The sequence below is a fragment of the Leuresthes tenuis genome, unplaced genomic scaffold (assembly GCF_036924035.1).
Source record: "Leuresthes tenuis unplaced genomic scaffold, fLeuTen1.0.hap1 SCAF_9, whole genome shotgun sequence".
Classification (NCBI taxonomy): domain Eukaryota; kingdom Metazoa; phylum Chordata; class Actinopteri; order Atheriniformes; family Atherinopsidae; genus Leuresthes; species Leuresthes tenuis.
In genome coordinates, this window is record NW_027325363.1 from 10,890,952 (window position 1) to 10,915,353 (window position 24,402).

The 24,402-nt window shown below is 40.3% G+C and overlaps 1 protein-coding gene across 5 annotated transcripts in view; it reads right to left on the reverse strand.

The window, feature by feature from the left end:
* Positions 1-1,601: 1,601 nt before the first annotated feature.
* igsf9ba (immunoglobulin superfamily, member 9Ba) overlaps positions 1,602-24,402 on the reverse strand; it is a 71,732-nt gene continuing 48,931 nt past the window's right edge. The window contains exons 12-21 of one of the 5 annotated variants that reach the window (XM_072392278.1): positions 22,680-22,803; positions 21,744-21,919; positions 18,121-18,347; positions 17,642-17,726; positions 16,395-16,556; positions 16,128-16,173; positions 15,275-15,361; positions 11,092-12,708; positions 6,188-6,318; positions 1,602-6,100 (exon numbers count right to left, since the gene is read on the reverse strand). In XM_072392278.1, coding sequence (XP_072248379.1) covers positions 5,892-6,100; positions 6,188-6,318; positions 11,092-12,708; positions 15,275-15,361; positions 16,128-16,173; positions 16,395-16,556; positions 17,642-17,726; positions 18,121-18,347; positions 21,744-21,919; positions 22,680-22,803 — 2,864 coding nt within the window. In that variant the 3' untranslated portion in view covers positions 1,602-5,891. Of the gene's footprint in view, positions 6,101-6,187; positions 6,319-9,531; positions 9,578-11,091; positions 12,709-15,274; positions 15,362-16,127; positions 16,174-16,394; positions 16,560-17,641; positions 17,727-18,120; positions 18,348-21,743; positions 21,920-22,679; positions 22,804-24,402 lie in introns of those variants that run through there. The other 4 variants (XM_072392277.1, XM_072392281.1, XM_072392280.1 and 1 more) reach the window with 4 other exon arrangements.

The following is a 24,402-nucleotide window of genomic DNA, read 5'->3' on the forward strand; positions in this document are numbered from 1 at the left end:
CTGAAGTTGATTTCTTAACAACTTTTCAAAAAAATTTTCATTTTCATCCCAAATATTTGTTGCTGTTCAAAAGGTTAGGTTTTGGTATATAAGTGATTAGAAATTATGTACCAATATATATTCAGTATTTAGGTTATATTGAGCTACAGCAGATGTCCAATATTTGATGGTTTCTGTTACTCCAGTCATTGAACCTTCTGTATTTCAAAGATGGTTTTGGCAAAAAGGCAGTATTTCGTGTCCTGACAATGAGATTGGGTTGGCATTGACAGAAGGCCTTTTCACATATGCCTTTCAAGCCAGCACTGATGTACCTGCGTTGCACATTAGTGTCGTGTGAAAAAACTGAGGTGGTATGGAGGGTTGAAGTTGATCTGCTCCTGAGCCAGGGAGGCAGTAATAGAGGTGAAATTAGCTTTGTGTGAAATGGTAAGCCAGCACTGTGGAGCTCACTACTTTACTCAGCAATGCTGTTGTCACTCATCTTACTCATCTGGGACACTGACTTGATGTGTGTAAGCACACTCCAATACGGGACTGGAGTGTCCCGTCTCTATCCGGCATGTGTAAATCACCCAAGAGGAACAGCAGGGGGTTGACGAAGAAAGGTCTGCAGTACGACTTCAGTTCCTGTCAGGAAATTGTCCATCAATTCTTTTAGATTAAGCAAACAATCAAATTAGATCTTTGAGTTTCTGTTTTGCTGTTTGAGGGTTGTCACCTGTCAGACTAAGTTAGGCAAGCTACTCCATTTTATGTACTTCTGGTGGGCAAAATGATTTCTGATTTATCTTATGTTTTCTTGTTTAACTGTCAATCAGAATTACTGACAAAAAACATAATTACCTGAAATTATAGTGTATTTCATGTTTTAAATCTGTGTAAAATTGATATCCAAAGTTGACGGGCTGCCACTTAATGGACCAGAAAGCTAAAATCTAAAGCTGGAATAACAACGCATGATAGATAGTAATTGCCTTCCAATTCAAGAATCTGCTTTCAAATCTAAGTGTTATCGCCTCAAAGTGTCTGAGTGTTTGACTAGAGGATTAACTGAACTTCTCATTTTCCTCAGGTGTTTGCAGATAGCTGTTCATTTGTTTGCTTCCCAGCCTGCTGCAGGGAATTTGAACAAAGGACAAAGGTCAGACTGCATCCTCTTTCAGGTTATTTGTTTTCCTTGTTGAAGCACAGCTGCCATACAGTTCACTCCTTAACATCTGAAAGCAATGGTGGCAAAACTGAGGTCTAAATATTAATCATTAAATAACATGCTTGCCTCTGAACAAAGTCTCTCATCTTCCTTTTTCTGTGTAAGGATGAAGATCTAAGAGTAATTTAAAGCACAATCATATTTTCTTGCCTTTTAAAAGAAAAAATGTATATGGAACCTGGCACTTCTTTGCCCCCGGATGTGTGTCCCAGAATTAAAAAACAAAAAAGCCACTGACCTGATTAAGAAGATCCTATTGCCACACTATTTTTCCCACTTTCTGCCCAACACTTACACCCTGTGTCCAGAGTCTGAACTGCACCACCACACTTACAGTCTGGAGACAAAACCACGGCAAAAATGAAACCTCTTTTGATTTTTTTATTATATCAAAATACAAAAATTTGAGAGGAAAATTTTGTATGGGACTAAGCATTTGAAATGATATGGTGACATGAATACAACACTGCTTTCATATTCTCACAGACATGCCATAGATAGAGCATAGATCATGTGCTAGGCCCATGTCTACGTCATGATGAGCCACCAGGAGTGAGCCTGTGCATTTTCCCTATAAAGGCTTGTGATGGCGACTGTTGCTGTACATCCAGGCCAGTTTGGTTAACAGGCCAGAGTGTTTTAACATCATAGTTCGTTCAGGTTTCTGCTTACTCAAAAAAAGAAACAAGATCCATGGCAGTTGAACATGAAGAGTGAATCAGACATGACCTCAGATGATACAGAATTCACTGAAAAGCAGTGGCAAATGAGAGAAAAGTAATACAAATATTATACATAAGGCTTTGGTACAGCACCATACAGTATGAGTTAATTGCTCACAAAAAGTTAAGTGAAGCGTAAATACCTGATGCAGTGACAAAACAGAAAGACAGTTCTAAAAAACTGGCAGAAAACAGAAACATCAGGTTATCGTATTAAAAGAGAGAAAAAAAGGTTTTATCTCTGAAATATTTACATATGAACATTATGGAGACAGATTATGCACAAAAACAGAAACATATAATACAGAATGTAAACATGTGATGTACAGCACAGAGTTGAGTGGATGAAAATGACATGAAATGTGGTGAATTTTCTTTCTTTTAGCACTACTTGGGTTTAATTGATAATGAGCATTAGCTAAAACAGTCAACGATGTAGTGCTTATTGTAGCCTACGATAATTATACATTCTAGTTTCTCAGTGCTGGTACACATGAAAAAACAGAGAATATAGAAAATACTACATACTTCTAGTTTCCGTCCAATAACAACCAGCTCGGATGTCAATGAATGATTGCTAAATAGGCATTTTTGTATTGTCTCTACATGCAAGATTAATACAATAAGAAATCAAATCTGTTCTAAGTATCATCCTACCAGCAACTAGTGATGCACTAAAAGCTGTAAGCAGAAAAAAAATTGAAAACAAACAAACAAGTAAAAAAAAAAAACAGATATGAAAACTTAGCTAATAGTGCGTCCAAAGCAGCCCTCTTAAACACTGTACATGTTTCTGTTGAATATGTGAAAAAACAAAGCGTCCGGAAGACGGCATCCATTTGTAAAAACCAGTGAGGAGGATGTGTGAGCTTTCCCAATACCTTTCTACCAGGAGAAGAAATACAAATGTGGACTACTCATGGCTATACTGTACAGTACTAATAGGAATTCATTCTTGAAAAAGGTGGTGGGATGTAGTGAGACGGTTACGCGCCTGCAATAGTGTGCTTGAAAAACAGTGCTGTTAACCAAAGACCTACAGGAAGTGTGTAGAAAAGATCTTCACGTGACCTGACGATGCTCTCAGATTCTCCCCCGTGTGTCCTGTGGCGAGTACTAATCTAAGTCAGGCTATGTTTCTCCTCTTAGGCTGGGTTAATATTCTCAGTATCATCACAAATATACTTTAGAGAGGGTACCTTGGAAGCACAAACAGACATTGCAAACACACGATAGAAAACAGGTAATTTTGAGTTCATTTGAATGTCACAAGTCTCTATTATTTGAGGTTATACGTCTACTTTCCAGTATTGTCTATTACTGTCGTCACACAGTTATGATAAGGACCTATAGTGTCTAATGGAGCTAGTTTAGCTGCTCAAACACACAGGGCTGGAAAAGTTGCTTGTGGAAACAGAAAAAAAATCTTTAGACCTCTATTCTACAGCACCACAAAGTTAAACATAGCACCAAGTCGTAATGTTCAAAGCAACTATGCCCTACCGCACTTTTCTTCATCGAGCTAATGTAAACACAATTTCCTCCACAGCACACTTTGTACATGACTATAGCATGTTCGTTACTCTTAGAAAAAAGTTTCCTTCAGTTTATTTGCTTTGGACACGTGAAGGCGAAGAGATCTGGAGCGAATCTACATGTGTGCTCATGAACGGGCAAAATACAGTGTTACTTTGTTCCAGAAATATAATAGAGGGCAACACATTTCTGCTTCTAAAGCTTTCCCCAATGGGCATCCACATACTATACATCAGAGAAAATACTACTCAACTTGTGCAGCCAGCGGGCTATGGCAATAATACACTGTACGGTACTAACATTAAGTTTTCTTTTCTTCTCAGATAAAATAATGTCTGCTAAAGTATGACAAATTAGGCACCTTAAAATGTTTTAAAAACATTATCCACTTAAAGCCGTACTGTAAGCAAATAGTTTGATATATAATCTAATTTCTTTTTACTTGGGATTCTTCCCGTCTTTTCATACATACTCATATGAGAAGGTCTTCCTGTAAAACATGGTTTGATTTATCTTTACAAATACAATACACACCATGTACAGTACATAACAAATATAGATTTTTTTTCCTCATATCTTACACGAAACCAATTTGTTAAAGTAGAATATGCACTTTGATGCTCACTTTCAGGCAGTCACCACTTTCTCACCTGTCTAAAGGTTTCATAGTCATTCATGTGGACATTTAGCAGAAAAACCTCTGATTTGTTAGTAAGAGATGGAAATCTGTTTGATATGTCTTTGAGTGATTGAACTAGCTTTAGCAACATAATGAAAAATGTTATTACAGTAGCCGACAGAGCAAAGGGAACGTGGCTCAGCGCTTGTGTGGGATCGCATACAGGAATCTGGACCTAATGTGCCAACTGGTCATCTCACCAATCACAGCTGCACTATAAGCAATGTAATGGGTCATCATTCAATGCACTGTAACTTGGGACATTCATTTCCTGTACAGCAAAACATACATTCATTATCGGTTAGTGTTTAAAATAAACAAACATACAGAGAAGTAGCTAGCAAGTAATATACAGTTAAAGATAAACAGTCAGGGTGGCCATATGTTTGAATATTTCCCATTGCTTGTTAACAGCTTTCTGAAGCAGTCAAATTCTCCTCTAATAGCTGCTGTTGAACATTAACATCCCCACTGTACCAGTCTGTCCTATTTGCATGTACAGTGCTTGTAGTTTCTTAATCATGTGACTTTCCAATTGTCATTTTTAGAAGTATTCTGGTGCTGTCCTGTTGCGTACACTGATGAAGCAGTTACCGTTTAAAATAAAAAAAATAAGAGTTAATGCATCCTCTGTAGCATTTTCTCTCATGTGTCCTTGGCAGAAAAAGTAAAATCACACATAATATTGGAGTCCCTCACTCCCCTTGAGGGACAAATATGAGAAGGCAAAGGAAAAAGGCAGTTTATGTTCGAAAAAACAACAAAGGCAAACAAAAAAAAGGCCCCTCGAGATGTTCAGTGTTCCATAAACGATTCCTCAATAATGAAATACGTACATACACTTCACAATTTGTCATGTTGCTCTTCAGTCCAACCTCTGCCGAGCATTGAAGTCCCAAATTAGTTTGAGAGATCTCATGAAGGCTATGATCTTTGTCTTAATGCCGTGCTGCAATGGTGAGCGTAAACACACCGCACCATCAAGCACTAAAGTTAAGACAATCTCTTCTAATGGTTGGCATTGGATCACAAACCAAAGTAAACACAATATGCCGGCTATTACCAATAATAAAATGTTTCTAAATTAGATAAAGTTAGGCCATATTATCCATTTGAATGAGTGGTGAGTGATATAAACCTTTTTAATCCATATGTCTCACATGTAAAAAGGTCAAGTACGTACAGTATACCACAAGAATTACAGCAACTCTGCGTTTACTCTGAGGTATATTTTGTGGTAAGAACCCTGTGTTAAATACTGACACTATTTGTATTGTAGGAAAGGTACACTCATGTCCCTGTACGAGGACGCACCAGGCTTAACAGTACGCTGTATCACTGAAATACCTAAAGACATGGACCCCTCAATGACCAGTGTGTGGAAAAACTTTAACGTGTTGTGACGTACTCAACCAACACATTTTATTACTGTAAGAGGAAGCTTAATTCCCTTGTTTTACTATTTATATACATTATATATTTTCAGAGCATTTTCATGTGAAATTCCTCAGAGAGGAGTAGTGGTGAAAACTCAGAAAAGCCATTGTTCTTGTCTTCGGGTTGAGGTTTCCAACCCCGGAGAATTCAGCGCCATGTTTACTGCTCCTCAAACACAGATCAACTTTTAGAGATTATAAGAAACATATTTGTTCGTTACTGTGGTGGAGCAGGGAGAACCGAGGTGGAGTTTTTTCAGGAGGGGCCAGTTTAGTCGAGTCCAATGGCTTGATGGGCACCGGAGTCAGCGCAGAGTCCCATAATTTGGGCCCTCAGAGTCTGCACTGGCCAAAATGCCTGTCTGGTCCTCCTCAGACTGCCTGCGGTGCAGGAGGGAGGTTAGATAGCGGTATGGGTTCTTCTTGTTTTGCTTTTTCCTCTTTCTGTGGAAGCTGAGATCCTCTCCCTCTTGGGTTGTCTGAGATTGCTGCTGGGTCTGAGAGGGAGACACACCTGCAACAGAGGCACGGGAGTAACGTTTTCATTTTTAGTCATCCATCTTTCCGCTTTTTTTCCTTCTTCTCTGATCATCAAACTAACCTGTTCTCCTTGTGGATGTTGTGTTGTTATTGTTGTTCGCAGCCACGCCCTTGGCTTTAGTAATACAGTGGTGTAGCAGTGCTGGTAGGCTCTCAGACCCGGCAGTATCACTAGACACACCTAGAGGTTCCCTGAGAAAACAGCACAGCATACATTGTTCTGCATTAATCCAGCAGTCGTGTTTGTTCACATCTCAGAGTGAAAAGAAAAAAAAAACGGCACTTTCATTGCTATTTCCAGTGGGTGCTATCATATGATTTGATGAGCTCTTGTACTTCTAAAGACAGCCGTTTGACTAAGATGATGTAATTCCACTTTCTATCTCCTTTGATGGATGATAAAAGTTAGATACAAAGAAAGACAAAGAAGGGATGAACAAGAGAAAGAAAGTGAAAGAAAGAGCAGTTGACAGAAGATGGTAGTGGATTTGGTGGAATTATTATTGTTCTTAAACAGTCACAATATTAAAGACCCAGTCCAAGATATATATTAAAATGACAGGAATTCAGGCAAGGATTTTTTCTGAATACCAATCAGTTTCTTTATAATTGTATAATTTACATCAAGGGTAAAAAGTGGAAATGTTTTCAGGTGTAGACAGTAACTGCACTTATTCAGGTTTGGGTCTTTAAACAGTGATTGCTTCAGAAATGCGGGCAATATTGATCTCTTTGCTGTATAAAACTCATAAAATGAAAATAATTTCTGGAACTGTAAAATTGCTGTTCCTGTAACAATGTAGATGTATTGCAGGTTCTCCTGAAATCCTCCAATACCACAAATCTCGGTACAATGTAGGTCGGGGGTCGACAACCTTCAACACGTGATTTCAAAAACCACAAAATTAGGTTAATGATAAAAGAGCTTTAACCTGCATGAGGAGAGCTGACACTCAATTGAATCAACTGTCACTGACAGCACACAGCTCATGCTGAAAGGGACACCAGAGCGGGTGAAGTAACAACTAATATCTCCAACCTTTTGACCAGAGCAGAGTCTTCACACCAGGACAGACATTTAGTTTGAATAAATCTGAAATAAACATGCAATATGTTGGATGTATTCAAATATACCCCGCATACCCCTAACATTCTCAGAATAATTAAAATTTTTATTGCTTTCTTAGGATGCTTTTTAAAATTTCCATTGGTTACATTTTTGGTGAAACACTCCAAACAGTAGCATGTTTTATTCCAATTTTTAACCAGGGTATGCAATAGGCCAGTTTCAAATTAGAGCACCCTCTGCTGCTTCATAAGTAACACTCGCTCTAACGGTCTTATGCATATAAACAGCCAACGTCCTGAAGCACTTACATACTGTAAGTTATGAATCCAAGCAGCTTACTGACATTGAAAGTTTCCCCACAATAAATTAGATGTTGGAACTTCGAAGAGTAAGACATCTGCTTTGACAGTCCCACTTCACAACCGTCTGAGACAGCCTTGTTACCCCAGTAACAATATAAATGGAGGAGAAGCTTGTTGCTTTCTGTTGTGCTGACATGTTATTCACACCAGTTTATAATTCAGCACTCATTTCAAAGTCATCTCATGCATTTCTGTGGAACAGGTGCATACATTTTTAACTTTAATCTCACAGTTGTTGTCCTCATAATCTCAGACACTTTGCTTTTTTTTAGGAGATATAATTACCCTACTTAATGTCTGAGAATATTCAGATTTTGCTCCATATATTTGTTACTTTATTCGTAGAAATTATCTTACAAAATATTATCTCCTGCCTCTACTAAGGTAGTTTGGTTAGATAGAGTGCCGGAATAGAAGCCACTGTGTTGAGAATTAAACTCACGCCTTTAACTTTGAGAACTGCAATTGAAATAATGAATCTCTATAAAGCAGATAGATGCAATGTACATTTTATTCATGAGCAGACTTTGCTAAAACAAATATCAATGAGTGACTCAGTGAGGAGATCTTATGCAATAAGCCTGCAGTAAACAAGGTCACAAAGTCCTTTTGTTTGTTTAAGTAATGAATGCTTTGACACTAAATGAAAAGATTGCCGACCCCTTCAAGTAGGTTCATTCATTCAGGATTAAACTGACTGTTTGCTCAGTATTCTAAAGTTCACGTTAGAATTATCCACTGAAAATAAACAGAAATGTGTTTCTGAAGATTGAACTATTTTCATTTCATGAGTGATACATGCCAAGTTGAATGAAAACAGTCAATGTCTAGTCAGCGGAAAAAAAATCATATCAAGTTTAAGTATGTTCACTTTCACAGTCTGTTTTATAAGCAGCTTTACCTCACAATGAAAACTCTGGTTTTGTTGTCCATCTCTCATAAAAAGATACAATGAAAATAAATAATCTCAAACTCTTAACACTCAAGCTCAGCTTCATGAGGCTCAGTGTTGGCTCAGTCACTGAACACAAACAGCTTCAACACCCTGACTTAATGCTCACATTAAGTCAAGCGGTTGTGCCAAACATGTACTGTTTCAAAAGGCAAAGGAACACAAAGCTTTAGAGATGCTGTCCATCATATGTCACTGTGGAGAGAGAGATTGAGAGCCATTAGCAGAGAGGGGGAGACAAATCTGAGAATTGCAACAATCCTGGACAGATAAAGGATTTTCCATTATCAAACGAACTGTGTGCAGAGGCCACACTATGTTAAAATATTGTACATTTTAATAGACATAAACACTATACAGCACACTTTCAGAAACATGAACACTGCGTACAGAGGCTTCACCATGCTGACGGGAGGAGATGGCAGGAAGAGGAAATGGCCGTTAAAGAACAAGTCACATGACAGGAAGAGGAAATGGCCATTAAAAACGGTCACATGACAGAAAAACGAAAGCACTTAGGACAACAGATGTAACAAAGAATTTAGTTTGAGAATTGTTGTTATTTGTTTGGTCAAAGAGAGAAGTTTAGAGAATGCATGCATGGCATTTTGCACATGGAACAAAACTTTAAAGGGGAATACTCCAGTCTATCATTCATGTGCGTCCTCTATTGATTCAAGGCTTAATTTCTTTTTTTGTCATTTTTCTTTTTTTTTTTTTCAGTGTAGCGAAACATGTCTGTATTCAAACAATGAAAAAGACAAAATCAAATCCTTCTCTACAGTCCAAAACCATTCCTCAAGCTTGCTCACAAGCCTAATTACTGTGGCCAACGCCACAGCAGGCTGACTGTGCCTTGGAACTGTATTGACAAATGTGTCCTGCAGTCATTACCATTAGTTGTACTTCACTTGAATCCAGCACAGAGGCACAACCCAAAGCGATTCCCCTTTAAAGGAGAGAGTGATTAGAGCCCTCCCCCTGCTGACCCCTCCCCTCTCAGACATGGGTCCGACCCTTACCTATTGTGGCGTAGGGGACCGGGTCACAACAACGCTGCCCAGATAGCTGAGATCAATCAAAAACAAATCAGGTAAGACCCTTACCCTCTATAAAGCAGCAGCCCTAAAAGCTACTTTCCCTTAAAGGGCAGTGATAGTGCAGGAGCAAGTCTCTGCCTTGTGGTTTTAGCTACGATAAGACTGTAGCTTCTAGGGTTGTGAGGTGGGTGTCAGGGGCTCAGGAGTGTAGGTATAAAAGCATTAAAATTTCTTTGCTGTGTCTGAAAAACTAAATATGGGGAATGATCTACCTAAATGTTGGATGTTATACAAACTGTCTAATGTTCTGACAGTTTTTATCCTTTTATCTTTACTATACTTCGTATTAGAGGTTAGTGAGCTCTCAGTGTTTTTTGAAAACTTTTTAAAACCATTAACAGTAACTTTTTTGAACAGCAAAGTTGATGCTATCTTTTAATCTTCCCACAGAAAATACTTAGTTTTTCCTGTTAGGTCTTTAGTTGTTATGATGGATCATTGAACCTCTGGGAAAGAGCTATAGAGCACCTGGACCACAATACATTCAACAACTTATCATTACTTTGAATGTATTTATTTTCAATTTATGACTTACTAACATTGCAAATTCAATACGACTTCCAGAAAGGTTGCAATCCTGAGTAAAAAAAAACAAAAACGAATTGATGATTTGCAGATCATTTAAACCCTGTATTTAGTTAGAAAAAACTAAAATTAACTAAAAAATACTGAAAACTTCCACCGCTTCAGTTATGAATTGTCAAACGTTCTTCATTTGCTCATAAGTGAAACTTAAAAGTAAGTGAAATCTGGTCCAGATGCTCAGCCCTTTTCTGGTTAAGAAATCTTATTAAACAGCTAAAAGGATAAATCGCATGTCCTGCAGAAGGGATTGGATAAATAAAAGTTCAATAAAGCATTAGTTATTGACCATAAATGAAGCCCTAGTTCAAGCTTATATATTTGCTATAGGGGTGACTTCAAAAGTAATACATCTTTTGTAGAATATAAATCTAAAAATGCCTAACTTGAGGTTTTATTTTCAAACTTATATCAAATATCTATCAGATAATTTAGTTTATATGCAGCTGTGGCAAATACATTCAATCAAATGTTAGTGGGGGAAAGAAGAAAGTTATCATTTTAAAAACCCTAAACTCGATGGCTTCTGTCAGCAGTAAGTTAGTGCTTCATCCAAATCTTTCTTTAAAAGTTAATTTGCATTATCATCACTAGTTTGAGATTAAAAGTGCATTATCAAACAATAAACACACAAATGCACTGACCTAAAATTCATGAGTTTTGACACACTACTGAATTCTCAAAGTTAGAGAGCTCTCATTATCATGAACTGGCACATCAAAGTGCTAAATGCAATTACATGCCTTCTGCATATTAAATATGCGTCTTATTTCTAAATGGAAACATCAAGGTAAAAGTGTGGGTAAATACTGAGGAAATTTGGAAAAGAGAACAGACGAGGAGACAAGTCTCCGTCTTATATAGATATATGACTATTCTCTACTGGAATGAATCACCTACCCTGAGGCTGATATCTGGAGCTGGGAGGGTTCTGAGGGTAGCATCTCCTCCTCTGTCCTTCTCTGGGATGGCCTCTGCCCGAAAACATCCCTGCCCTCTGGAGGGGGAGAGGGGGACTGGGAGGGGTAACTGGCTGCAGTGGAGGCATAGGACATATGGGCGTGATAACTGGGGCTTGGCTGCTTGACGCCCTGGCTCTGAATGGGAGAGGTGGTCAAAGACGACCTCCGGGAGAAACTGACAGTGGCCGAGGGCTGCAGAGTGATCTCAGGCATCTCCAGAGACCGAGAGGTGCGGAGGATGCTGGGGCGTGGAGGGGGCCGCACTAGAATATCTGGGGAACCTGGCTGGGTGCTAAGGGGGCTTTGGGAGAGTGGAGAGAGACGGGAGGGCTGGAGTACTAGCGGGGGTAGGCTGGGATCTGCCCGGCGCCCTGCCCTCGGACTGAGCCAGGACTGAGGGCTACTACTGGGGGCTGTGCTTGGGCTCCCTGCACGGGCTGCCGGGTCAGGGTAAGGCAACACTGGTACACCCACACCGTGGGCCGTGTGTCTGAGCTGGCCGAGACTCTGGGCCTGTTGCATAGCTAAACGCCTAACCGGAGGCCTGTCTCTGCCTTGGGGAGCCACAGGGACCTCCAGTTGCAGAAGTCCAGGACTCATTGGATCCTGTAGGGGAGGGAGGTGCAAGCGACTAGAGGGGAGAGAGTGAGGAGGGTATGGGGGTGGGTCAGGGAGGTCCTGGGGATGATGTAAGGGATGGTGAGGTGGGTATATGAACCGCGGGCCCTCTAGACCAAGAAAAGGTAACTCATGAGGCTGCCAACTTTCAGGTGAGCGGGGAGGAGGGCTGTGTGTGTGAGACAGAGAATGGCCAGAGGCAGTGTACTGATGGTGCTCCATCTCTCCACTCTCCTCAGGGATAGAGGGGTAACCAAAGGGCCCCTCAGCGGTGCCTGGTGGGGAGGACAGAGCAGAGCTACGCGGACTGATGTCAGGCATGTAGAATGGTGGTGGAATCCCTGATTCAGCACGACTGCCTAGATACCCATAGAATGGGCCCTGGGGAAAGCCCCTGTAGCGGGAGGACGGGGCCTGCCCTGAGGCGTGAAGTGCACTGCCCTCTGCAAAGCTCATACCTTCCATGGCCCTGTGTAGGCGGGGACTGTAGGTGGGGGGCTGCGTTGACTCCAGGCTGGAGGACGTTGGGGAGAGCTGTGGCCGCAGGGTGGGCATGATGGGCGGCAAAGGCCCGGGGTCAAAATCATTCTCCTCATCAGACTGCCGGAACTCAGGGTACATGTCAGACTCCTCTGCGAAGGGGAAGCCCTGGATACGGCGGTGAGGTGGGCTGGTCTCCATGACGAAGCGGCCGTCAGGGCCACGACTTATTAGCTCAATAGGCGTAGTAACCTCTGCCTCATGTTTGGACACACTGTATTTCTTGCTGGCTATGGCACGCTTGGTTTTCTTGTAGAAGGAGAGCTCTTTGTCTCTTTCTCTCTGAGGGCTGGGCAACTTTCTGACGTACAGGCCTGGACCATGGGAACCCTCCGATGAAAGAGAGCGTGGCCGAGAAGGAGGGGAGCTCTCAGGACTTATCTTCCCCGACGATAACCTGGGAAAATTGCAGACACAAGGCACTGGCTTAATTTAACACATATCTTATGAAACCCAAAGGGAGAGTGGGTTGAGTATTTCAAAAACAAGCAAACAAACCATAAAATCTCTGATGCTGTAAAAAAAAAAAGAAAAAAGGAATGATTGTGGTTTCTAAACAGATGACACAATACAAAGCCAAAGCACTTGATTAAGGCAGCCACGAAGTACGACATTATGATAATGACCAGTTGAAGGGGACAACAGCATTCGTATAAGGAATCAGCTAATGAACCAAGCCACTATAATGGGATGAGAGGAGAAAACACAATGCAACCATGACAATCACAGATCTACTGAATCTACACCTTGAGCAGACATCAGACCAATTTCCATATGCTGCACTAAATGGTGAAAGGAGGAAAGCAGATGACATCTAACCAGGCCTCATTTGCCCACACCAGGAGCAGCATACTTACTGCACTGGGTCACTGAATGCATCAGAAAGGGGTACAATTAAGCTTAAAATGATTCTACCCATGCCACAATTTTGATTTATAATAAATTTATATTTAACCGAAAAGTTTCTTCGGGCTGGAAATTAGATAAATGAGTGAGAGTAAGACATTGTTCTAAAATTTCAATTAAAATCTTTTCTGTTTTTTACAACTTGTCATTCCCAGAATTATTCATACCCTTTATGATTAATAAATGGAAGATCCTTTATTTTCCATCACAGCAGTCAATGTGGCTACTTTTTTGCATGTCTCCACACCTCTTCTGCAAAGATCTCTGGGTCTTCTAGGCTGGAGGACTTCACTTCACTATGCTCTAAAATGGGGTTTAGCTCTGGACTCTGCCTGGGCCACTTATAATCCTTTTCAGATCATTGCTTTGTTGTCCACGTGTACTGCCCATGGCCATTTTTGTTTTTTCAGACTGCTGGATGTTTTGCTCCAAAAAACACTATAGTTAAAAAAAAAAATCATAGTGTTTCATTAACTTATAATGAGCAATTTCTATGGAGATTGACCACTTCATGTTTTTCTGGAGTAATTATATTTCTTTCACTTTAAGAACTTTGTCAAGATATAGGGGGTTGGATTTTGCAGGAGGTTCAGAGTTCAGAACAATACTTGTTCATCTGCAAATCTTGTCTCTGGACAGTTTAATTTCTCTCAGTAAGGTCCATCACCATCCATCCATTTTCTATACCCGCTTAATCTGTCGGTCGGGTTGCGGGGGGGCTGGAGTCTATCCCAGCGGTCATCGGGTGGGAGGCGGGGTACACCCTGGACAGGTCACCAGTCCATCACAGGGCCACACAAAGACAAACAACCACACATGCTCACACTCACTCCTAAGAACAATTTTAGAGTCACCAATTAACCTAACATGCATGTTTTTGGACGGTGGGAGGAAGCCAGAGTACCTGGAGAGAACCCACGCATACGCGGGAGAACATGCAAACTCCACACAGAAGGGCCCCAAAGTGGGGATTGAACCTGGAACCCTCTCACTGTGAGGTGATGGTGCTGACCACCACACCACCATGCAGCCCCCACCTCCATCATACTTGACCATTTTAGCCAAACAAAAACTAACCAACAAACAGCAGCAGTAAACAGATATAATGTGGGAGCAATCCTGACAAGATGGCTACCATCCCAGCATGCAACACAGCATGACGTTCTTTCACATTCTCTATTCAAATTTAGTTATTCCATGTTACTACAACAGCCCAGGAGAAACTAAACAAATACTGGCCTTTCTTTGCTTTCTATCTTTTTTACAAATTAAAACCATGTCACTATGTCCAAACAACTTGGTTTCTGTGTCATCCAACCACAGTATTAATAAACAAAAGCTTTCTTATTTGTCCAAGTGAGCTTTTACTGTACAGGTCTGTCCTGTGGGAATGAGTGCTCCTTTGTTGGTGTCCATGGAGGCAGTGTCTGCCTTAAGATGTTGGTACCTGACCATCAGGATGGCTTTGATAGTGGTCTGTGGAAGAAGAACATCAGGCAGTCTGATGAACTGACTTAGCTTTATCAAGGACCCGACCTCTCCACTGGACATTTATCCAAAAAATCCAGGGGTGGTCAAGAAATGGTTTATAAGAAACAACATCAACAATCTGGAGTGCTCCAGACAGAGTGCAAGTCTTCATCCCACCCAGAGCCTGTGGAGGGAACTAAACATGGCAAACGTGATGGCATCTTTAGCATGATGTTCTATGTAATTCTATGTAATTAATCCATCAATTCCACTCAGGAGAAACTGACTGGTCAAAAAGAAATTCAAAATACATCAGAATTTTTAATGACCTGATGGGTATGAATAATTTTGGGCCTTACTGCAAATCATAATGAGTGCATATACACAGTATTGTATTGCACATGCAACAGAGCTAATGCAATTTACTCCCTGTATGGTGTATGAGAGTCTGTGCATGCATATATACCAGGAATGGCCTCCACTACAGTTTCAAGTAATCGGTTGATTATTCTATGCAATGTATTAACCATGCAGCCAAGCCAGTGCAGTGCAGCGCACTCTGTATTTTGGTGCAGGCAGGCACTCACAGGGGGCTGGCCGGCGGGGGCAAGAAACTGCTCCTGGCAGGCTCCTCCCAGCAGGGCTCTACCCCTGGCAAGGGGGTGAGAGGAGGCCTGCGTTGGGAGACAAACGACATGGGCCTGGTTCATCTCTAACTATGCTACTTGCAGAAAAGAGTTAAACTCTCTGACCTGCCTGGACCATTTCAAAAAGACAGACAAAAGTGATCTGATACTGATGATTTACATGTATCTAATTTCACAAGCATTTCACTTTGAATGGGTTTACACACATCATTGCCAGAAATGAGCTTCTTTTGAGATTGAAATGCAGTCATATGTGTACACAAGAATTACAGACAAATACACACACAGAGCTGATACTGTACACCATTAAACACTGAGAATCATGCAGGAAGCAGACAGCGATTGAAGTTAAAGTACAGATGGATCAAAAAATCGATACATATACAGCAGCTGGGGAACTCTGGGTAATGTGCTTCAAATGCTGACTTTGCTGCTTTTAACTCTGCTTAGTCTGCCCTGGTCTGCCAGAGGTGCCTCTGTACATGTTCTTCCACACCTTCCAAGAAGCCTGATCTATGTTTTTTTTAATTATTTACATCAGCTGCACCTTCACTTCACCTTCAATTTACCTCAACTGGCGAAAGCACGCTGTGTGTAATTATCAGCACCATCAACTAGGTTAGGTCCATTTGTCAGTTCAGAAAACCTTGCTTGTAGGCATTATTGCTATTAATTGTTGTAAACCTTGTCATAGCATGCGTTGAAAGAAAGCTTTTGTAAAAGGTGTATGAGAAGATGAACAGTGGCAGCCACCTCTTGCAGACTGAAAGGGCTCTGTGACGTCGTTACTTACGGCGACTCAATGCTTTTCCTGAAGTGCGTCACCGACAAGGGAGGATCTGAGAGGACAAACATATCTAAATTCAGCATTTCCTTTGCTTAAAATCGTCAGTGGAGGCCAGACATGAGCACAGATTGTGAAAAAATAGGTAAAGACAAAAAAGGCCACCCTTCCAACACCAAAGAAGCAAGTTCCCTACAAACAATCTGGTACACGTTGAGATTATTTTGCAGCAGTCTATCATTTGTACATGCAAATTCAGTCTAGAGGGAGGCCAACCTGGTTTACGCTTGAGTTTTCGACGGTGTTGCTTATTGACAAAGCAAGCTGCTAGAGTGCTGAACAGTACTGCTGCTGCCAGAAAACAAATAGTTGCCACAACACCTGCCACCACAGGCCGTGCCAGCCCTTCCTCAGGCAACTCTGCAGCAGGGAAGGGGTCTGCTGAGACAGACGAGGAGGTAATAAGAATTTTAGAAAGACAAAATCTATCAAATCTACAGTACTGTGTAAATGTCCTGAGCCACCCCTCATTTCTTTAGATATTGATGGGAAAATGGGAAATACATACAAAGATTTATTAGAACTTAAATGTAAATACAGTACATAGAGAAGAATTGTTTTAAGAAGTTTGAAAGTCAATATTTGGTGTGACCACCTTTATTCAACACAACCTGAATCATCTTAGACAAGCTTTCTTGTAATGTGTTTAACTAGTCTTCAGGAATAGTTCTCCAGGCTTCTTGAAGGACATTCCAAAGCTCTTCTTTGGATGTTGGCTGCCTCTTGTTTTGTTTTCTGAAAAGGTTATCCCAAACTGCTCTGGAGAGGATTCGTCCCTCCATAAGACATGTTGCCACTGATTTTAAATCCAGTTCTTGTGTCATTTGGCATACCTCAGCATTTTCTCCCTGTTTCCCTTCATTAAGAATGGCTTCTTGACAGCCACCCTTCCATGGAGACCATTTTTGATGAGGCTTCAGTGAACAGTAGATGGATTAACTGAAACTCCAGATGCCATCTCTCAGGTCCTGTGTCAAGTCTTTGCTGGATTTGTTTTCAATTTCTTAATGATATCACTGTCAGATACCGTTCATATCCTATAGATAGTTTTTTAGGGCCTGCCACTTTTCTCCTCAACTTCTCCAATTTCCTCAAAATCTTTAAAGACACAATGCACAGCAAGTTTACAGCTAATAGATATTTGGAAATCACATTGCTGGTACAAAAAATTTTTTTTCATGTATTTTATGGTGCATAATGGCTTAAAAACAAACAAAAAAAGCACATTCTGAAAATAGTCACGTTCAAGGACTGGACTGAAAATAAGTGAAAAACAGCCAATGTAAAAAAAATATATAAAAAGACCTCCAGAAAAAGCCTGGAGAACTATTGATCAATAATACTTTCATAGATCACAAGAAAGTCTAGCTCCTTGGAAGCAAAATAAACTAAGGGTAGCTCAAGACTTTTGCACTTTACTGTAAATTTCACAAAGGACAAAGTGTCTGTGTATGCACACTCACCTGTACTGGACACTCCCACCACATTGCTGCTCTCACTGATCAGGTCATCCATGACCGCCATCACTCGAAACTCATACCAGGAGTCCTGTCAGACCGATGAACCAAATACACTCTTATGTTCATGTCATTTGCTGTGTTTTAGCACTGCATCATAGAATCAAAACACTTTGAGATTGTGCATTTCGATGTGGACAACAGAGTGGAATAATATAAAGCACATGGCAATTGTTTTATCTGATACTGAACAGTTACAAAAATGCACTGAAAAGCACACAAAAATATGTGTGAAAAAATGTTACAGTGATTGATAAAAAATTGACTTTTTCTATAGAACAGTCTGGCTCTACAAAATGAGGATCTAGTATACAAAAAGGTTTACAGTCAATCAACTTTCCTGTTGGTCATTCCCAAAACAGTGCCCTACTGCCACTTTGCTTTGAAATAAATAAAACTACCACAAAACTGTGTCACTAACTGACCTGAACGAGGTCTCTTGCTATGAGCTCAGTCTCAGTGGATGGGATCAAGTCATCCAGAACCTCCCACCTCTCCCCAAGGCGGAACTCCATGATATATCGGTCGATGGGCGAAGAGTGGTTGGCTGGAGGAAGCCATGTGAGGAGGACACCGTGCTGCGTGCGATTGGCTGTGAGGCACCGTGGTGGAGTAAGAAGCACCAGTGGTTCTGGGGTACCCAGAGGAGAGCCTGTGGATCACAATTTTAGATAAGTATTTTTGATAAAAACCAACTCGTGCAAACAAAATAAAAAAAACAAAAAACCATCATGCTGACAGCTCGGTGGAGCTGATCAACACTGTTGATAACCATAAAGGTTATTGAAGCATCTTTCTAACATGCGAAAACAAATGATGATACTAATATCGTCCTTATGTTTGTAACAGTAACGTACAGATGCTAAGAGCGTACAAGACTGACCATCATTAGTCTATTTGGAACCTCATCTTGATAAACACAAACTACAGGTGAGACAGCTGAGAATGTCTTTGTTTTTTTTTTAGAATATATTAACAATGACATTTTCAGTAAAGGATAGTGAAAAATGAAAAATTAAGCATCATCATAGTGAATGCAGTTTCATTCTGAGAGAAAGTTAATGGCAATCCATCCAAGAGTTAGTGAAATGCAACTATCTGAAAAAAGAAGAAGAGGCTCTTTCAATTCTAAGGTTTTATGTGTCAGAACATAATAGATACAAATCATCTGGTTCTTACCGGATCTTTAAAATTAGGTAAATACAACCTCAGATGAACAGCAGCATGTGACATATAACAATGTGTTGCTCTTGATTCAAGAAAACCTATGTGTGGATATCGAAATGCAGAAGCAGTATAAGAAAAACATCCCATGATTTGATAGCTTGCAGGACCTGCTGCAATGACTTAAGGTAGGGATTTTCTGTTTTAACTTAGTAGACTCTTGCATAATTGAGGAGGAATTATAGTCCACTCCTCTTTCTGATACTGTTTCAGTCCATTGAGGTTTGGAGCATTTCTTTATGCATGGCTTTCTTAAGGTGCCACCATGGGATTTTATTCAGGCAGAAGTCTGGAGTTTGGCGGGACCATTGCAACACTTTGATTCTTTTTCTTTTTCAGCGATTCTGTTGTAGATTGGCTGGTGTTCTTGGGATCATTGTCCTCTTGCATGACCCAGTTTCAGTCAAGCTTTAGGTGTCATACAGATGACCTTGCATTTGACTCTAGAATACTTTAATATACAGAGGAGTTCCTAGTCAACTAAGTGACTGTAAAGCAACCAGGTCTTGAAATGCAGCTCAGCTTATGTTGCTGAGGGCAACATGAACTTCTATGCAAAGTTTTGTGCCAATCATTCGAGTAAATGTTGATGTTTTACAGAATAATTGAAAATCAGAGTCAGAGGTTCACCAGAGTTATTAGGGCTGCTATGAGTTCTCTTGTCACTTAACCATCACAGTGGACAAATATAGATATGTGAGTCTAAATACATTTGTCTGCTGTGCAACTGCATCTAAATTAAAAATTTTACATCTGGCTTAAATAAATTACAAATTTGGAGGGAGACTGAACTTTCGAATGAGTCATGCAGCTCAGCGGCATTCTAATACAGCAAACCACAAATGGAAACATACTGAGATAAGAAAAGCAACCTGAAAACTGCTTATGGAACAACAGCACAGAAGGAGCCTCGATGTTTTTTGGCATGCACTGACAGGTCGGCATCCGAGTGTGCGAATTAGGTCAGATCTTTGCAAGCCTCATTTAACATTTGTTGAAAGAAGAAAAGCTTCTTTGTTGGTTTGGGTTCCAGTATCTGCATTTACACGGCATAAAACACAGTACAGTTTTAAATAGTCTCAAATAGTCCACTGGAGTTTATTTGAGGTCTAACTGCTGTAGTTCTTTGCATTGTTTAATTCAAAACGCTTTCTTCTTTGCTCTTTCCAATTATATGATGCAATATCCAGCCATGCTCTTTTCTTCTTGATCGTTGTTTACTCGCTTAGACATTATTAATGCTGCAGACCTTTAGTTCAGTTTCTCTTTGAGAGGCGGAAAAGAGAGATTAATCTGTCAGAAACAAGGATTCACTTGATATCTAATAATGGATTTCTTAAAAGCAGTTAAATTCAGCTGGATTCACTGACAAGTAACTTCTTCAAAAGGATTTTCCTCTTTTCAAACATGTTGTCTTGTCGAACAGGGGGAACTAATAGCATTAATGACGGCTCTGGTGTTGGGCTTATTACCACACATAAATGGAGCAGTGCCATAATCAATGCCGGTAGTTATATCTGTCTTTCCCGCTGTGACCAGTTCAAATGTTTGCAATGAGAATTGTCTGTTGCATTGTTCACTGCTGTGAAACAACTTAATGACCGTCAGCTGCAAATGTTAAAGTCCAGCATGTTTCCAGACACACTTTGTGCACCAAACACTGTCTTCTTCTGGTGAAACTGTGAGGCACATTCATCGTTCAGCCACATCACAGGACGAGTGAATAAAACTGATTGTTACAATGGCACCAGTCCTGCGGTGGGCTACCTTAGGCAAAATGTGAACAGTCAGCAAAGATGTAAACATCTACGTGTCTTTGACTTTGTGATGCTTTTATGGCTGGATCAGAGCAGCTAAAAACTTGCAGACCTTGTGTGAGATGCCTGAGGAAAGAATGTTGGCCCATGTGGTTTGATCCAATAGCAGAACTATAACAATCATATAGTTGTAAGTCTAAATGCTGGCTATGATAGAAATATGTTAGGACAGGGTTCATTACACATTGATGGGAAGGCTGCTCATACTGACACCTGTTAACAGCTAAAGCAGCTAAAATGGTCACAACTGGACATTGGAGGAGTGGAGGAAGGTGGCTTGGTCTACTTAATCACACTTTCTTTTACATAATGTGGATGGCCAGGTGCTTGTGTGCGTCTTTTACCTGAGGAAGATTTAGGAGCAGTATGAACTGCAGGAGGATAAACAGCATGATGTTGGTAGAAAACCTTTACATTCATGTAGGTGTTACTCTGACACATACCACCTATCTAAACATTATTGCAGACCACCCACACCCCAACCATTCAACAACATTTTCCCATTGCAAACACTGCAGAAACAACAGAGGTTAAGGTGTTGACTTCACCAGATTGTCCGATGAAGAATCAGTGGGATGAGCTAGGAAAACAAGTGTGCTCCATGGAGGCCACACCTCGGATTTTATAGGACTTAAAGGCTCTGCTGCTAAATGTCAAATATCACAACACACAGCACTATTAGTCATTCTGATTGCATTTGCTTGTTATGTCGTGTTTATTTAAGGTGGCTGAGATGAGCATACAAAAATTAAACTGAGATCATCTCTTAGTTGGACCGTCAGAACAATGTTTAGAGTTATCTAAAGAAGTGAGGCACCCGCCTCGTTTCCAGTTGAGTTTACGCCCATTTACATTCATTTAGATCTCACCAGAGGGCAGTATAGCGTCTGCCACGCCTGATGATAGTCTGAAACCATGAAAAGCATCTCAGTGCTGCTCATTGGGTTGATTCTGAAGGCAAGAAGCAGCGAACATGGATGGAACAACCTTTGATAAGTGGTACCCACCTGCAGTGGTGACTGTCACAACTTCACTGAATGGGCCTGTGCCCAGTTTGTTTTGTGCCAACACACTGAACTGGTACTCCGTCCCAGCCTCCAACCCTGGAACCATCAACCAGGTCTGAGCACCAGAAACTGGCATCGAATGCCAGTTATGAGGACCAAAATCTACTTTCTTTGACCTGAGAACAGAAAAGAGAAAGTTACAGCAGTTATAAACACACAACAATAAAACTGTTTAATAACTGATATAATTTCAACATAATATAATTTCATAATTTTGAAAAAAATCCAAAACAGCATCCCTTCACAAAATGGCTATTACACTTGCAATTATTTAAAAAGTTTCTAAATTCACAAGTGTTTAATGCTTCAAGCATCCACCACTAACCTTTAGAATTAATTTACTGGTCCATCTGAGAAATAATACCACAAGAGCAACAAAATTCTGATCTTAAACTCTCTTAAAATGTTGTTTGGTTTGTGCAAATTTAGACATTTAGAGGAAACTAAATAACTGTAAGAAGGTAAACCAACTCATTTGTTTATTTTTTTTGTGAAAGTCACAGTTTTATGTCGTGTTAACATTCAGAGTATTCCATTTCACTGGGCTTAAATATGTTTGGCTCTACAATGCGAGATGTATTTGAGATGTCTGTTATCATCAAAACTAAAAAGATATTCATTTCTGACCAAACATGTTTGACTCTGAGTGGCACGTTACATTCTATTAGATTCCATGAATGATCAATGAATAATACACATGCACATCGTTTCTGAAAAATCAGCAGGCAAAACAACTCAGCTGTGGGCTTCTGAATGAAATTCTGTTTCAGTGCAGAAGACCTTCAACTGACTGTCAAACTGCACTGATAACCTCTCAGCATGTTTCCACATCTGCAAGCTGCAGTCATTGATTTGAAGTAGACTAAAAGCACTTACACTGGACCGTACCACACTGAGAATGTCTGTTCGAAGCCGCCATCATAACCTGGTTCCCAGGAAACATTAGCAGAGGTTGTTGAGGGCAGTACATGGATATTGCCAGGAGCGTGTGGGCTGGTGCCTGAGTAGTTCACAGAGACAGAGACAGAGTGGGAATAAATCTATAATGCACACAACCTGTTTTATCAATCAAATAATTAACTGCTTACACTTTCATTCTGTCCATTTTTTTTACACGTATCTTACTAACAATCATAAAGCAAATGATGAGAATTTGGTTGCAGTTTTCATTGCTGGAACGTTGAGCAACGTGATGCTGGCTGAGGTGCCCACTAGCATGAGGTCAAGTTCATCCCACCCACCTAACAGCTGTCCAGAGTGGCTCGAAGCCAGTAACATCTCATAGGGATTAAAGAGAGACCTGAGCGTGCTCTGAGGAGCGCAGCTGTCTGCACCGCCCTGTGACCCTGTGTCAGCTGACAGCTAGTCACACGCAGCCAGGCTGGCGGCTGTGCCACAGGCTAACAACTCTACAGGCACAAAACAAACAACCATGGCGGCAGACTTACTGAGCTGCTTACTTCCCTGTCAGACATAAGTCATCATTGGGACATTCTGGTTCCTATGAATTATTAAATGGAACTTTCTTTTCTTTTTTTTTTTTCTAAGTGGGTTGTGTGACTTGTATAAGAGGAGTCAATGTCTTACATACCATGAACATCTGTCAGTGCTCTCTGGAGAATTCTTGGAGAATCAGAAGCTTTCCCGACAAGCAAACTAAAGCGAAACATTACTCAAGAGTGGGGCTGCCAGAAAAGCAAATTTTCCACTTTCTAAATCAATTAGAAATAATCATATTCACAGAAAGTTTAATTTGAACTCAGATTTACCGTTGTATGAACACTGGGCTTAATGATATGTGAATTAGGCCGTGCAGTTACTCACTCGCAAATGTCTAGTCATTTGTTGTTAAGAATAAAATTTGCTGTTATCAGTTACTATAATTGATAATAAATCTATCAATATAATCGGTGTGGTCCAAGCTAACAATGTAATCCATTTCTGTCCTACACTAAGCTACTGTCACTCATATCTTGAACACTATATTTAGAGTCTGTGTATTTTCTGTTATATCTTGCAGTTGTAAAGTGGCCTTGTGAAACTAACTTTACCACCGTGTTGCTGATATTGTCGAATAGGTAGAGCAGAAACAAACCACCTAGGTAAAAAACACGAAGGTTCAATCAGAAATATTGCCAGGGTATATTTTTCCATGAGTCTATCTTAAAACTCTGAACTATGACATAGGATATGATAATAGGATAAATCTGATTAGGCATTTACTGAGCCAAAAACAATTTTACAAATTATGAAAATGTGCGCATATCAATAATTTTTTATTACCATCTCATGCATGCTGTCCATACCCCCCCAATTCCAAGAATGTTGTTTAACGCCATGAGAGTGAAATAAACTTCTTCATCTTTGAAGAAGACGCCTAAAGGGGTAACCACTCATACACAAGTCTCTTAATAAAACTATAGTAAAGGTTAAACTGTCTGAAAATAATCCACATAAAAAAAGAAGTCTAGACTAGAGGCATGCAAAATTATCCTACATGGAACAACGATTTAGTGCCTTCCATTGATTTTCAGTATGATGTTTTCTTTTAAAATAATGATTTCTGTAACGTGGAAAAAACTGCACCTTGGTTAGACAA